Below are 15,056 nucleotides of genomic sequence, written 5' to 3' on the forward strand. Positions count from 1 at the left end.
CATAACTTGGGTATATATGTGACTGTAATAGCACAGCTCAGGAACTTTAACAGTAGTGTTATTGCAAAGAAAGAATTCATGTGAATGTTCACTTTTGTATGAAAAAAGAAATTGAATTGTTGATCAGTTTATAATGTTCAGTATGAAATTTTAACAAACTCTTCAAATGTTGAGTATAGTGTGCAGAAATAGTGAAAAAGCATATTGATTTCTACTAGTTACTTTCCAAGCAAAATAAATCTTTGACAAATTATGTTAACCACTACCTTGTATTAGGTATTGTCTGAACAGCAGTCAGAAACATAGCAGAGTGTATTAGATGCCCAATTAAAAAGCAAGAGTTCATGAGTAGTGAATTGTTAATACCTAAGAATTGTCATACCTTCAAAAATGTTTGCCCTGTGCCTATAATGAAGCTTGATCAGGGACCCTGATAAAAAATGAAATTTTGGGAATTTTACCTGTGATTTTTAATTGTAATTTTCAGTCCTTACCATGATTTCATTATAATGTTTATATATATATATATATATATATATATATATATATATATATATATATATATATATATATATATATATATATATACATATATATACAAACATACATATATAAATATATATATATATCTAGAAATACTATAATCTCGAAATTCAAAACATTGAGACCAAAATCCTGAAAGGTTCAATACACCGAAACCTAAAAACATTGATTTACATAACATTGAAAAAATATAGTAAACCAACATTTATTGTATTCCACCACAACAACATACAGAAACAAAAAAATAAACTATATTAAACTTCTCCAAATATAAGTAGGGGAGCAACACCCCAGCACCCCCTGCTACTTAAATATATCAACTCTGAGATCACACTACACAGAACAAAATGGGAAACATACCATTCTCCGCTTCATGGCTGCCTGTTTAAATTGTAAAAAACTATCATCAGCCCTTCTCTTAGAAACACTACTTCAGTGCTAAAATGCTACACATTACTATATATCTCTGATACTTAGAGTTTCACAGGTAACCTCAGTCATATTCCCTTCTTATTTACAGTACTGCAACATAACACGTCTTAAAGCCACAGCAACCAATTTGCACTTCAAACAGTGTTTACACAGCCAGTTCAACATTCTAACATTTGACATTGTGAGCATTCAGCATAATGAACTTTCAAGATTTTGTTTTGAAGTGAATCCATATATATATATATATATATATATATATATATATATATATATATATATATATATATATATGAGAGAGAGAGATTTACAAAATGAAAACAGATTTCAGGTACATACCAGCCAATTTAAATAAATACAGATTATAATGAACGAGTATTCTTGTCTAAAATGCCATTTTTGTTGAAAAAAATAACAGGATTTTTCAAATACCCAGTCGATATTTGGGATTTACTGGTATTTTCCTGGATGAATTGAAAAGTAATGTCCTTTGTCTTGATCCAGTAATAACATTGACCTTCATAGCAGTAAAGGGTAACCTGGAAACAATGATGTCTCAAAAAAAAAACTGTGGGTAATAAATTTGTTTGATCACTCCACTCTTGTGATTTTCAGAAGCTAAAGTTTTAAGGATTAATTGGCAATGAGGATTTTACGGTTTTGAGTTGCCAGCCTGGCACCCAAACTTCGCAGAAGGCACACACACACACACACACACACACACACACACACACACACACACACACACCCACACACACCTACTACATGTCTTTAAAACTCACTCAATCACAGGAAGGACATGCAGACTCCATACAGAAGGCACACTGCCCGAGAATCAAACGAAGAACCTCTTGCTGTGAGGCGACAATGCTAACCGCAGCACCACCGTGGCTAACCAGAAGAAATGTCAGCAAACATAACTTCCCTTGCAACTATCATATTAACAACACCCCCATGAAAACTGATCCCTTAATCAGGGATCTCTGGGATTTTATTTCATCAACAAACTGCCCTATGATCACCACATATCCACTTTTGTAAGGAAACCTTTTTCATCACACAGCTTATTTCTTAAGGTGTGGTGTCCAGCTCCAGGGATGTACTCCAGTATAATTAAGCTGATCATTGAATGTAATACGTTTTTCAGTATGTGTTTGTCCAAATGCTTATCACAACTGGAATGATCACAACAGCTTCTCACTAAACATTAAAGGTATAAATTATAAAAAATGTGCAGACTATCTCAATGCTTTGTCCCTCTTTCAGTATCGTACAGGCTACTGTGAAACATCCTCTGACGTGTGTATAGAGACTCAACACACGTTCTCTCAGACTCATTAATAAGTCCAATAGTAGCATAAACACGCAATCAAAGGACCTCATTCTCACAACATAAATAAGACATGGAGGGGTAAATATGTATCACAGTGAATACCATTCCATTTAACTGACTTCCATTCCACATAAAGCAAAGTACTTTGCATACTCTTTACAAATGTAATTTGGATGACTGATGGGAAATTAAAGTCACCCTCATTTTAGCACCAATGTCCATCATAGAAAGGAACAACAAGTAAATGTCCTTGCTTATCCTTGTTCTTCCCATCTAGGGGTTATTCATACACAAAATATAAGAGCTAAAAACTGCCATGGGAATGTAAGGGTAGGCTTCTTAGGATCCTCACAGATCAATAAGCGCAGCTAGATGCTGTTTCTTTTAATAAGTGGGAGACACTAAAAATGTCTTGGAGACTAAGGTTAGTCACTTTCACTACTAATGTGACAAGAAAGAGACATGTTGTTGGCCAAGACTGGCAAAGTTGGGTAGAAGAGATAGGCATTAAAATGGCAACAATTCAGTAAATGAGTAGAGTGTGAGAGAAAAATCAGATATTACAGTTAGAAATGGACTTTTGGGCCTGTATGTTAAAGGGTAACAGAGCTGGAAGTTGGATCCCTGGCATCAAGTTAACTAGCATTGAGGCTGAGGAAAAACAAGACAGCATTTGCTAGCAGAAATGAAATTATCATAGGAAATTTTGGAAGTCTTAGGAAACTACTATCTGAAGTTATGTGTGGGAGAGAAAGAGGTGTATTAAGGAAGGAGAGGATGCAGTTTTCGAGAAGACTGTACTGCCAAAGTTAGATTCAGATCTTGCTAACCGGCTGGTTAATAAGGTAAGTAGGGATGAGTTGAGCATAGCTTTGATAGCATCCCCAGCAGGAAAAACGTCAGATCCAGAAGGCATTCCATTAGAATTATACCAGTTACACGGGGACTTAGTAAAAGAGGTCCTCTTGCACTTGATGAGCAAGGTACTGGAGTTGAAATAAATTCCTAAAACCTGGAAAGTGGTGGTGGCAGTCCTTCCCAAGGAAGGTAAAGGTGTACCTTCTCTCCAGGGTTTATAGGGTAGTCTCTATTTTAAACTAAGACAACAAATTGTATCTGGATATTTTGGCTAGGTGACTAGTGCATAACATGTCCTTTGTAGTACACCTGGATCAATATAGGTTCATTCTGGGTAGGCAAACATTTGACTGTGTGGTCAATATCTTGTTGATAATGGAAGAGGCCTATTGTTTGAGCATAAATTTATTGTTAGTTAGTGTTCATGCTGAGATGTCTGTTTTGACAGGGTTAGGAGGAGTTGGTTACTGAAAGTATTGCTGGAATTCAGCCTCCTGACACTGTTCTCTCAGTTGTTTGCTGCAGTGTATGATGGGGGGGCTGTCCATTTTCTGCATTTTTTTTTTATTTACTTGGAGCTTTTTGGCTGTGGACTTGCTGGTCTCCAAGATTAAGGGATATAGAGTTATGGAGTTTTAATTTAAAATTTCACTGTATGTGGATGACCTTTTGATGCATCCTTCAGATCCAGAAAGGAACCTTGAAAAGTTGTTTTGTTTACTGGAGGAATTTGGTCAGATATTTGGGTACAAGTTACATGTTGCTAAACCCACACACTGGCAATAAATTATATCAGCGAAGAAATGTAAACAAAGAAATATCTTTTCCTGTAACTGGAAAGGGTGATTAATTTTAGTATGACATCATCTTTATTGCACACCTGTTCTCAAGAAATGCAAAACACCTTTAATGAGATGGTCATACCTGAGCCTAGAATCCTGCTAAGCAGTAAGGCCCATATAGATGGAATCAGTCCTACAGGTGTTACATCTGTTTTTGCCTATCCCCTTCCCCCAAGAGATCTTTTTTAACAGAATGAAGGTATTTATGGATCATTTCACCTGGAAGAATGCTAGAGCCAGAGTAGCTTGGCAGAAGTTGACTAGACCCTTTGACTACTGTGAATTAGATGTCCTGGATTAAGGGACCTATTAGGTAGCATTTCAGCTACTTTTGTTTCTGGTGAGGTCTATTCAGAAGGAAGAATTGGAGTGAATCAAGTTAATAAGCTTAATTTCTTATAGAGAAAGTAAAGTTAGTGAGGGGTTGTTAATGAATATGAAAACATTTGAAGATAATAAAGGGAATGAGTGGATAGGAAAAGACTGTATAGAGTCCTAAATCTGGTGGGGGGGGGGGTGGAGTGAAGTTTTGCTAACAATTATTTTAAGCTTCAAGAGAAACTTGGCAATTGTCTCACACTTACTATGATTTGGTGACCCAGTAATGAGTGAGGTAAAAGTTGGTCTTATAAAATTTGTTGTTATATGAAGCATTGGTGGTCAAAGGAAAAATTATTTTGAGGAGTTTGCCCTTGGAAATGCAGATTCCACCACTGTGTCACGTCTTCTTGAGTAGAGAAGGGTTAATCTGATAAGACAAGAGTAAGTAAACTCTGTTGAGCTTTAAGAGAGGAAAAGAGTTTGGTTTTCATCTGAAATTGGATTAAAAAAGATTTTTGAGGGTTGAAATTACTGCTGAGTCCTGGAACAACGTTTTGAAAATTGTTAGGGACGCTACAAGTGTGAGGAAGCTTCATATATTAATTGGAAGTGTCTCCACAAATATTTTATACAATGTGGAAGATAAGTCTAATGTTTCATGGACTACAGATAAATGTTGGAGGTGTCTGGGGAAGGGAAGGGGAGCTGAAGACATAAATGCTGTGACTGTCCCAGATTAATGGTATTTAAGCAGCAGCTTGAGTCATTATTAGGAGAAATGTGTCTTGGCAGAGTTAACTACTACACTGTTCTTTCTGGATATTTTTTTTTGAGTGGGGGGGGGTCCAGGGAAGAAAGAACCCCTTTGCAGTGACATTGCTTGCTGCTAAGAAAGACATAAGATGCAAATGGAAGTTGACATGCATGAGATTCTGAAGGAAATAGCAAGAATGGACCTTTGGAGTGTGGGAATGTCTTCCCAGTAAAATGTGCATTTCCAATTGGCAGGGCACATAGGCTAATTTAATTATTAAATGAAGATAACTTACTTGTAACTTAATTATGTGTATGTTTTATGTTATACATGTTTTTGCTATATGTTGTATGAAGTTTTACTGAATTTAAATCCAGATGTTCATAGGTTCATACTAGGCTATCTGCCCGAGGGCATTTACAAGCCTAGCCCATAGTTTTGTGGCTTACGCCACCCCTTTAGTATGGGGAACTATACCCATTATTTTGCTGTGCCTCTGTTGAGCAGTGACACTGAGGTAATCCCTGGGGTATATCTGCGATCTCCCATCCATTGGTCAAGATTTCTCTTGAACAAGGCCAGCGAGGTGCTCTGCCTCACATATACCGGGATTTTATTCCACAGCATAGGGAGTCTTTGGGTGATGAATCTATCCCTCCAGCACGTCCTATTAATAGCCGTGTCGAGGTTTAAGTCTCCCGCCCTTGTGGCTCTGACGGATCGAGATTTTTTGAGGTGAAGCATATTCATCAAATCTGGGTTTGACATGGCCTTGTATGTTAGGCAAAGGTCACCTCTGAGCAAGCGGTGGCGACTGAATAGAGCTGGAGTTCTTTCAGTCGGGCAGCATAGGACAGATGTTTGAGACCCTTTATCCTTTTGGTGAGGAACTTTTGTGGCCTCTCCAGCTGCTGCAAGTGTCGGGTCAGATACATTCGAATGGGGCATTGTACTCAATCATTGGTCTGATGAGTGATGAGTATAGGGAGACTATGACCTCCCTTGATCTAGATGAGAATCCCTTCATGATAAGGTGGGCAATGTAGAAGGTCTTCCTAACTACTTTAGCTACATGGGTGTCGAATGACAGACTACTATCAACCTGGGTCCCCAGGTCCCTGATAACTTCTTCTATGCTCAGTGGATTGCCACCTATTTGGTAGCTAGGGGTAACCTTGTTTTTCCCGAAGGGTATGACTATGCATTTTTGGCATTTAACTTTAGGCCATGGCTCTGGCACCAGTTATCCGTTTCTGTGAGACCCTTCTGAAGGATATCTGTGTCAGATGTGTTTTCTACTATGGCCCAGTTTGCAGTCATCTGCAAACTTTGTCAGCCATAACCCTCCTGTGTTTGCTTGTACTTGGAAAAGTAGATGCCAAACAAGAGTGGGCCCAGGACTGAGCCCTGTGGTACACCACTTGTGACAGGCTTTGAGTCTGACATGGCGCCAGCAACTCTGACCCTGTGGGTCCTGTCACTCAGCCAGTTTGCAACCCATCTTGTGATGTATGGGTTAACATTTAAGCTGATGAGTTTTTCAATGATACCCGAGTGGGGTATTGTATCAAGGCCTTCGCCAGATCGAGGTAGGCTGTATGGACTGCCTTTCCCTCATCAATGGCTTTGGTGACTGTTTCAAAAAGTCAACCAAGTTTAGAAGGCATGATCTGCCTTTGACAAAGCCAAACTGGGATGGATCCAAGGTCTGCAAATTCCCTATGTCTTTATTTATGAGGTCCATTATGATCCTCTTCATGGCTTTGCAGATAAGGCTTGTCAAGCTCATGGGCGGTAATTTCCAGGGTCGGTGGAGGCACCGCCTTTGTGAAGTGGGACCACAGTTGCAGTGCGCCACTCCTGGGTGCGTATCCAGAGGTAAGACTATGATTAAACAGCTGTCCTAGCTGTGGGTTTAATTCCTCGTTGAGTTCATGGAGCACACAGCCGGGGACACCATCAGGTCCCATGGATGCTGTGTTTTTGCTTTGGAGAGAGCAGTTCTCACTTGGGCGTTGGAGATGTTTGGGGGGCTGCAATCGCTTGGTATAGATATCTCTCCTTTTGGGGAGGGGGGAGAAGTTTGCACTGAACCTGTCAGCCAGTATGTTGGCAATGTCTGTAGGATCAGTAATCTTCACATCATTTTGAACTAGTTCTGAGCATATCTGGGAGGTTCCTCCCAGGTTTCTAACATAGCTAAAGAAGGCCTTATGATTGTCTTTTGAGTCTTTAGCTATTTTTCTCTCAAAATTTGCTTTGGATGATTTTATGAGAGTTCTTAGTTTTTTACTTATAGTGATCAAGGGTGTCTTACCTTTTAAGGATTTTGCTCTATCTTGTAGTAGCTTCCTCCTTTTGTTGTAGAGTTTGTTTATGGCTGGGGTCCACCAGACTGGACGCTTGCCTTTGGTACAAAGAGTCTTTGTTTTGCTTGGGATTGCCTTATCCATGCAGTCCTGCAGGTGCTGGTAGAAGGCATTTGTAAGTGATTCAGCGGCTTGAGTACTGTTTTCCGCCGGCTCGGGGGCCTTAAAGGAGACCACACTAGTCTTTAGAAGTGTGAAGTCGGCTTTCGAGAAGTTCTTTACTGTGGTCTTTTTTATTTCAGGTGGGGGTGGGATGAGGACATTGATTTAAACTTGAGATATCAAAGAATGTAATCACCAGAGTTGGACTGTACTCTTTTGTATTAGTTGGAGTTGGAGTACTAGGGGATGGAGACATATTTAGAAAGTCAGCCACTGGTGAGATTTTTTTTATTATACACCATGCATAGAGAATGTGTATGTAATATTGTACTTGATTTTCTTATAGTAATGAAATTGTTTGGAATTAAAAAAAAAAAAGGCTGACTTTCAACTTAGATAAAAGGTAAGCACATATTTGCTTAACATAATTTTGGTCATCTTGCAGTCCATCCCTGTGTATTCCAATCAGGTTTTAAAGTTTCTGAATGGAACACAATTTTGAAGTTCACAAATGGTGTTTAGCTCAACTTGCAGTCATTAGTAATATCCACAGATGGGTTCTCCTAGAGTGCATGCCCAGAACATCTAGAGATTCTTCTGATACTTGTACCATTTCTCCTGGTGTTTGCCCATAATTGTACAGTCGTACTCAAGTACCATAGAAAACTGACACAAGTAAGGAGGTCTTCTATATAACACTGTATAAGGTACTGTGATTCATGAGGCTGGTTGTAGTCTGACTATACCTCTAAGTATGCTGCAATTGTTAAACACCATGGAATTGTACTCGTACATGATATTGTGTACTGCATATATATGTTTTGTTTTATGCTTAACAAATTTGTTCTGTTTGTACAGCAATCCGTTTTGGACGGATGCCTCAGTCAGAGAAGCAAAAACTGAAGGAAGAGGTCCTAACAACTGAGTCTGATTTTGATAATTCACAAATGGCAGATGTCCTAACTCTTTCCAAGCATATTTATGATGCTTACATAAAAAACTTCAACATGAATAAGGCCAAAGCAAAAGCCATCTTCACTGGGAGATCCAGTAATAACCCTGTAAGTATTGTAGTACTGTTAGCAAGTATTGTACATGCATTCCTTAATACAGTAATAATTTGTTTGATTTTATATATTTTCATCATGTAATATAATTCCATGGTGCATCCAGAAGCAAAAGGGAAAAAAGGTTCATAGAATGTACATTGTAATTATATACTGGATATCCTGTTACTTAAAAGTAACATTATTGTATTTAACTTACTGAGTAGCATATTAAGTACAGTACTGTCTTTTCCCTCTTATTTAGTACGTAATCCGAAGTACATCTGTCACATGTACATAGTACACACATCTAACCTAGCAATAAAATGTACTTCTGCTCATAAACTTTGAAGTTAGTTTTGTCAATTAGCCTTATCAGAGTATTTGCTTATCTTTTCTTCATCCTAAAAATTGTAATTCCTTCTGTCTATAAGAGAGGCACACACTTAACATGTTTATTGCATTACTCACAGTCGTTAATTTTCTTGCAATAAATTATTACTATTACGCATCAAGACTCAGTTATTTCCCACATCACCAGTTTTCTAAAGCCAGCTTTGTTTCTGCAGGTCATGGTCAAGGGGGACCGTAGGCAGGGTAGTAGATTAGGGCCCCCCATAGCCATTCCAGTATCTCATTACTTCCCTCTCTCTCTCACTTTCTCTCTCCCCAATTACCATAAACACAATTCAAAACTGTCAGTGTACATACTATTTCCTTAGTTACTTTTACAATGATTGCTGAGATATAGTTTCAATTTAAAACTTTTATTGCAAATTTTATAGCGCAAGCACTGATGTCCATTTGCTAAACAAAATATTTTCACATTGAAAACAGACTTAGTATGAGGAACAATAAACTGCTATTGAAAACAAACTTAGCATGAACAACAGGAAACGTGTGTTCCCTTGAAGCTCACATTTATTGAAAATGCATTGAAACTCGCATTCAAATGCATCTGGCTAGTGGGGGAGTGAGTGTACCATGGTCCAAAGGCTGTTTTCAAACTATAGGCCCTCTGCATACGTTTTTAGGACCATGTCTACATGCTTGTGTTCTTTGATTCACCTCCCTGCTTGTTTTAAATTATAGTTCTTGTTTAATACAGCAACATTTGTTAGAGTATGTTTTAAATTTGTAATTTTGAAAAATAGTGGCAAAAGTACCCATTTTTGAACCTTTCAACTATAAAAGGACACTCAAACTGGCGTCATTATAATCCACTAATATCTGTACAACAATTACAGCCACTAAATTGAGTGAACGCATTACGTCTGGTCATGATTAAATGGACGAAGTGAAGTATTCCATGTTGCTTTCCATAAATGCACACTAATCCTCTAAAAATGACTTTCTGACTTCATCAGCTCAACAGAATCAACCTTTTTTATGTACAGACATCCCTTAAACCTAGCAGTTATAGCTACATTGTTGGATACATCCTTTTCAGGTGTCATGTCAAAAAATAGTAATAATGACAAAAGTCACATATTTCAAATGTATTTCCCACAAACACACAGAAGCTAAAGTAGTCTTACTTAATTCACACTCACATATGCACACTAGTCCTACCACGCCAGATTAAGGACTGTTTAAAAATGACCAGATAAGAGCATAAGGTAATTTCATTCACAGAGAGCCTCCCAACCCCACCAATAGTTATAGCAACTTGACTGTGTACACCCCTTGTAGTTACAAAGAAATAAATTGCATGTACTTTAATGATAGCTTTGGATGAAGTACATTATAGATTCATAGGCTGTTACTAAGGTAACAACCACTAGGACCATTCCAAGCCTAGCCGTGCACCCCAATCCATTTAAATCTTGAGTATCATGAGCACGTATACCAGAGGCATGTTAGTAGTGAGGCAACTAAGGATTCGTATGGGGACGTTAGAATAATACTTTTCTTATTGACGGCCTCTGTCCATAAGGGGCATGGGGGCCAGACTGGGAGTAAATTTACAATTCCCCATCTGATTGTCTGTGTACATTATAGTGTATGAAGATGACTAGTATCATGACATGAGGTTGAGCCAGATCTAGCACAGTTTAAACAGAAGACTACTTATGATTTATGACAGCATAAAAAATAGTAACCACCTGGTAACATATACTAAGCAAGTCCGTGTGCACAATCTCTGCAGAATATGAATAATTCTGTATTAAAGCGAGCAGGGCTATTACTAATGCAGAGAATGCTGCAGGCAAACAATTTTACGTTTCAGTGCATCATCTATAAATGCAGTGCCTGCTGCCCTTGAAGTGTAAATTACCTATGCTACATTAAAAATGATGTGCTGGTGATATTGCCATAATATTTCCTGAACTAGATCAGCTATGCAATAGGGGATGGTTAGCAAAACAAGTTCCTAGTTACTAGGCATGCAGTCCAGGTGACCATTAATGAGTAGCTCAAATTCCCAGTTCCTACAAAGAACTGTCTGTTTAAGGGACTTGCTTTAAGTAACACAGAAGGTAGATGAAGGTGGAAAGATTCAAACCATGTGCCCTTGCCACAGGAAGCAGCTTATTAACAAATTAGAGCTTTAGTCCTCTGTATTAACTGCCAACGTAACCGTTTTTAACTAAGGATAGCTATACTTTACAATCCGATCTTGTAGAGAAGACTACATCCCAGTAATATGCAACAATCACTACAAAAAGGATGCTGAAGATCAGACTGTTCTGATTATAACTGCAAATAATGCAGACTATGACCTGACATATGTCAATCCCTTTGCAGTTGCCGGAGGCTGTAAAGAAGGGACTGCAAAATATACTACTAAAATGCAACCTAGTTAGACTATATTACACAATCCATGTCTGTTAATGAATTACTTCATTCTTTATTGTAATGATTAAAGCAAAAAAAAAAATATATATATATATATATATATATATATATATATATATATATACAATATACATATTGCAGCAGCTTTTCTTCAACAACCCACAAGTAATACAAAAATCAGAAACATTATTGCAAATAACATACTGTTCTTTTTTATTTTTTTTTGGGGGGGGGGGTCTTATATACTTGCAGAATATCCACATATCTCATTTATGACCTCCTATGTCTTCACTGTCATCAAGAACAACTATCCCCTCTGGCATCACTCATTACAGGTCTGAACTACTTGAATGGCTAATAATGCTGTACTGTTTATTACAGCATACAGAGTCAACAGAGACAGATCATGGGTAAATGGTACCCTATGCAGGATAATGGATCAGGGTCCCTCCGGTCATATTGATATCCCATTACTTGGCTGACTCTTCCCAGTTATGATAAACACTGTACATACCTGCTGATTCATAGATCAGTACTAGGCTAACTGCCCTTGTGAGCTATATTAATCCTAGCCAATTAACCCACGTGAGAATCAAACCCTGAACCTTATGTCTGTAAAGTAAACACCTTGACCATTATACCAACCTCCCTGACCTACCTGTCAGCGTATATTCAACTTTCTTTAAATTTACAAGTATCACAAATATTTGGATTTCAATTTAAACAATTATTTCAAATTTTACAGAAGAAGCACCGACAGCTGTTTTCTAAAGAAAGCTAAACATTCTCACACTGAAGACAGACTTGGCATGAGAAACGGTAAACTTCTCTTCCCTTCAAACTCCCATTTAGTGAAAATACATCTGGCAGCCTATTAAACTACAAGAAATGGGATTTATACTCATATAGCATATAATGAAGTAGTAATTAATGTTTCTGTGAAGGGTGCAGGAATTCAGAAGACAATTTTATAACACATTTGCTATTCCCACTAAACATATGCACCTTTTCAAGAGCAGCCCATGAGTACTGTCTGGTGAAGTAACTTGGCCGAGTCACACAGAATACTTTACTGTAGGAAGCAGGTCTTTAACAGTACAGACCTTACTCATCTGCACTAAGTGCTAGACAGACTGTGGTAGCATAAACACAGTGCACTTCACACCTGTGTGCCACAAAAAATAAGCTGAATTAAAATGTATTTGTATTTAATATTAACATTAAAGCATAGTGCAATTACTGGACTCATATCATTCATCAGTCTAGTCTGCCTAGCTCGTGATAACAATAAACTTATTTCATGCTTATTCCTTGACCTTTCTAAAGCCTTTGACACTCTCACCCACTCCTTCTAGATAAACTCACTAACTTACATTTCTCTCCCCCTACTATCTCCAGCTATCTCTCTACCCTTCCAGCAGTCAGTTAAATGGCTCTCTGCACTATCCTCCCCTCTCACTGTACAAATGGGAGTCCCCCAAGGGTCCATACCTGGACCTCTACTCTTTAATATTTTCACCAACTTGCTCTACTCCTCTTGTCCCCAGTCATCTCTTGTGCAATATGCTGATGACTCAACTGTTATAACCATTGCTGACAACCCAACCGACCTCCACTCAGCTACTCAGGCATCCTTCCACACCATTGAGACTTGGCTTAGTGATAACAAACTAATACTTAATCCAAAAAAAAACTAAGTTCCTACTCTTCCTCCCTAAAAACCTCACCACATTCAAAAGTATATCCACCATGTTATCCAGCAACAACACTACTATCTCAGCTGAATCTAGTACTAAATTGCTATTTGTAACAATAGATGATCAGCTTAAGTTTGATCTCCATATTACTAACTCGGCAAAGGAACTCATCAGAAACTTGGACACCTTTTCCGTAGCAAAAAATACTTAACTAACACTGCCCGAATAACTCTCTCTCAGGCTTTATTACTCCCAACATTCCTGTACAGCTGCCACATATTCACAAACCTAAATTCTACACCTCTTTCCAAGCTTGAAACTACCTATAATAAGATTGCCAGATTTGCAGCTAACCAAACCTACAAGTCACACCACTGCTTAGCACTACAGCAGCTAGACTGGCTAGACTTCCCTCAGATGCTCAAACTATACCAACTACAAATCATCCACTCTATCCTCTATCTACCCTCCTCCTGCCCCAGCCTCTCCACTATCATATCCAAATATTCCCCTGCTAGGACTACACAGCTCAAATCAAGAATTATTAGACATCTACAAACCCAAAACCAAAATAGGCTGCCTTCTCTATAACTATAACCCAGCTACATCCTGGAACCAACTCCCATTGGAAATAAAATCCCTCCAGCATAGCAAAAGTTACAAATTAGCCACAAGGAAATACCTAAATACAAAGTGGTCTTGCCACTGTAGCCAACCACCCTGAAACCACCATCCTTTCACCTATTTCACCACCTCATTACGTAATGTATCTCTAATACTATTCCCCTGCCTCTTCTACCTCTTCCCTTCCTCTATCTCCAACAATTCTTAATTCTTACAGTCTCAAAACAACCTACCTGTCTAGTTTGTTTCCTATACTCTATCTCCCCTACATCTCCTACTAGCCATTCTTACTTTCCTTTCCTTTCTTGTTTCCAAACTCCTATACAACTAGATCGTTTCTACTTTAAATAAGCATCTGCCTAACTATTAACTCATTTTGCTCTACGCAGCTTAAATACTATTCTAACTAGTCACATTTTCTTCTGCTAATTGTTTAAAACCTTGTTTGTAATAACTCACATACTTGTCTGCCAATTGTTAATACTCTGTGTAATCAAATTACCTGAGGAGCTTTTTTTTCTCTAGAGGTCTCTGCTTGTAAGATCCCATAGCTGATTGTTACTACTATGTTACTAAAATTTAATAAATTGTTTTCTAGTCCTGAGGAGCTTTTCTCCCCGGGTCTCTGCTGAAAATGAGCCAAAAGCTCAGCCAAACCAACCCGGTTAACAAATGTAAAGTAAATAAATAAAATAAAAAATAAATAGACGCCATGCTGTTTATGAGCAGCTAAAAAATAAACAGACTGTCAACACTAAGGAAGCCAAGGATCACACCCTAAGAACACGGCTCAAGTTTACTACAGTCATCATGTTGCTGTTTTCTACAGTTTCCTTCATTTACACCGTAACTACTGTGGTTCATAATTAGTACATACTAAGTTTGCAATCCAGGGACCATTCAGGAGTTCATCTCAAACGCACTGTCTGCTTAAGAGACTTTCCCAAGACAGGGCATAAATATGAGGCAAATTCAGATATGTTCTGCAAAAGTGGAGAAAAATAATAGCAGAGTACTCTAAATCACTTAAGTTGTCAGAACAGGTTTTGCATCAACATATATGCCATGAAACACAACTGTGCAGCGCTTATGACTGACCTGACTGCAATTCATAGTGATTTCCCAAAGGAAGATCTGGCAGTTTGGTGTAAATGATTAAGGTTGCTGCCCCTGTAGCCAAGGTAAAGGATTTGAATTTGAGGATGCCACTAAAACACACACACACACCATTCAAGCTACTACTGTAATGGAGTCTTGCAGTTCAGTCTGCCTGTTCTGTGAAATCACACATATGCAGTACCTGCCCATTCAGTTTTGCATTACTAAATACAATCTGGAA

General features: G+C 38.2%; 1 protein-coding gene across 2 annotated transcripts in view; it reads left to right on the forward strand.

The window, feature by feature from the left end:
- The window catches only part of PPARA (peroxisome proliferator activated receptor alpha), a 952,408-nt gene that overhangs the window by 864,454 nt on the left and 72,898 nt on the right, over nt 1–15,056 (forward strand). For both annotated transcript variants that reach the window (XM_044088095.1, XM_044088096.1), the window contains one exon: nt 8,410–8,612. In XM_044088095.1, the coding sequence (XP_043944030.1) occupies nt 8,410–8,612 (203 nt within the window). The remainder of the gene's footprint in view (nt 1–8,409; nt 8,613–15,056) is intronic.

The sequence above is a fragment of the Protopterus annectens genome, chromosome 11.part0 (genome assembly GCF_019279795.1).
Source record: "Protopterus annectens isolate FY-2018-M chromosome 11.part0, PAN1.0, whole genome shotgun sequence".
NCBI classification, from domain to species: Eukaryota; Metazoa; Chordata; order Ceratodontiformes; family Protopteridae; genus Protopterus; species Protopterus annectens.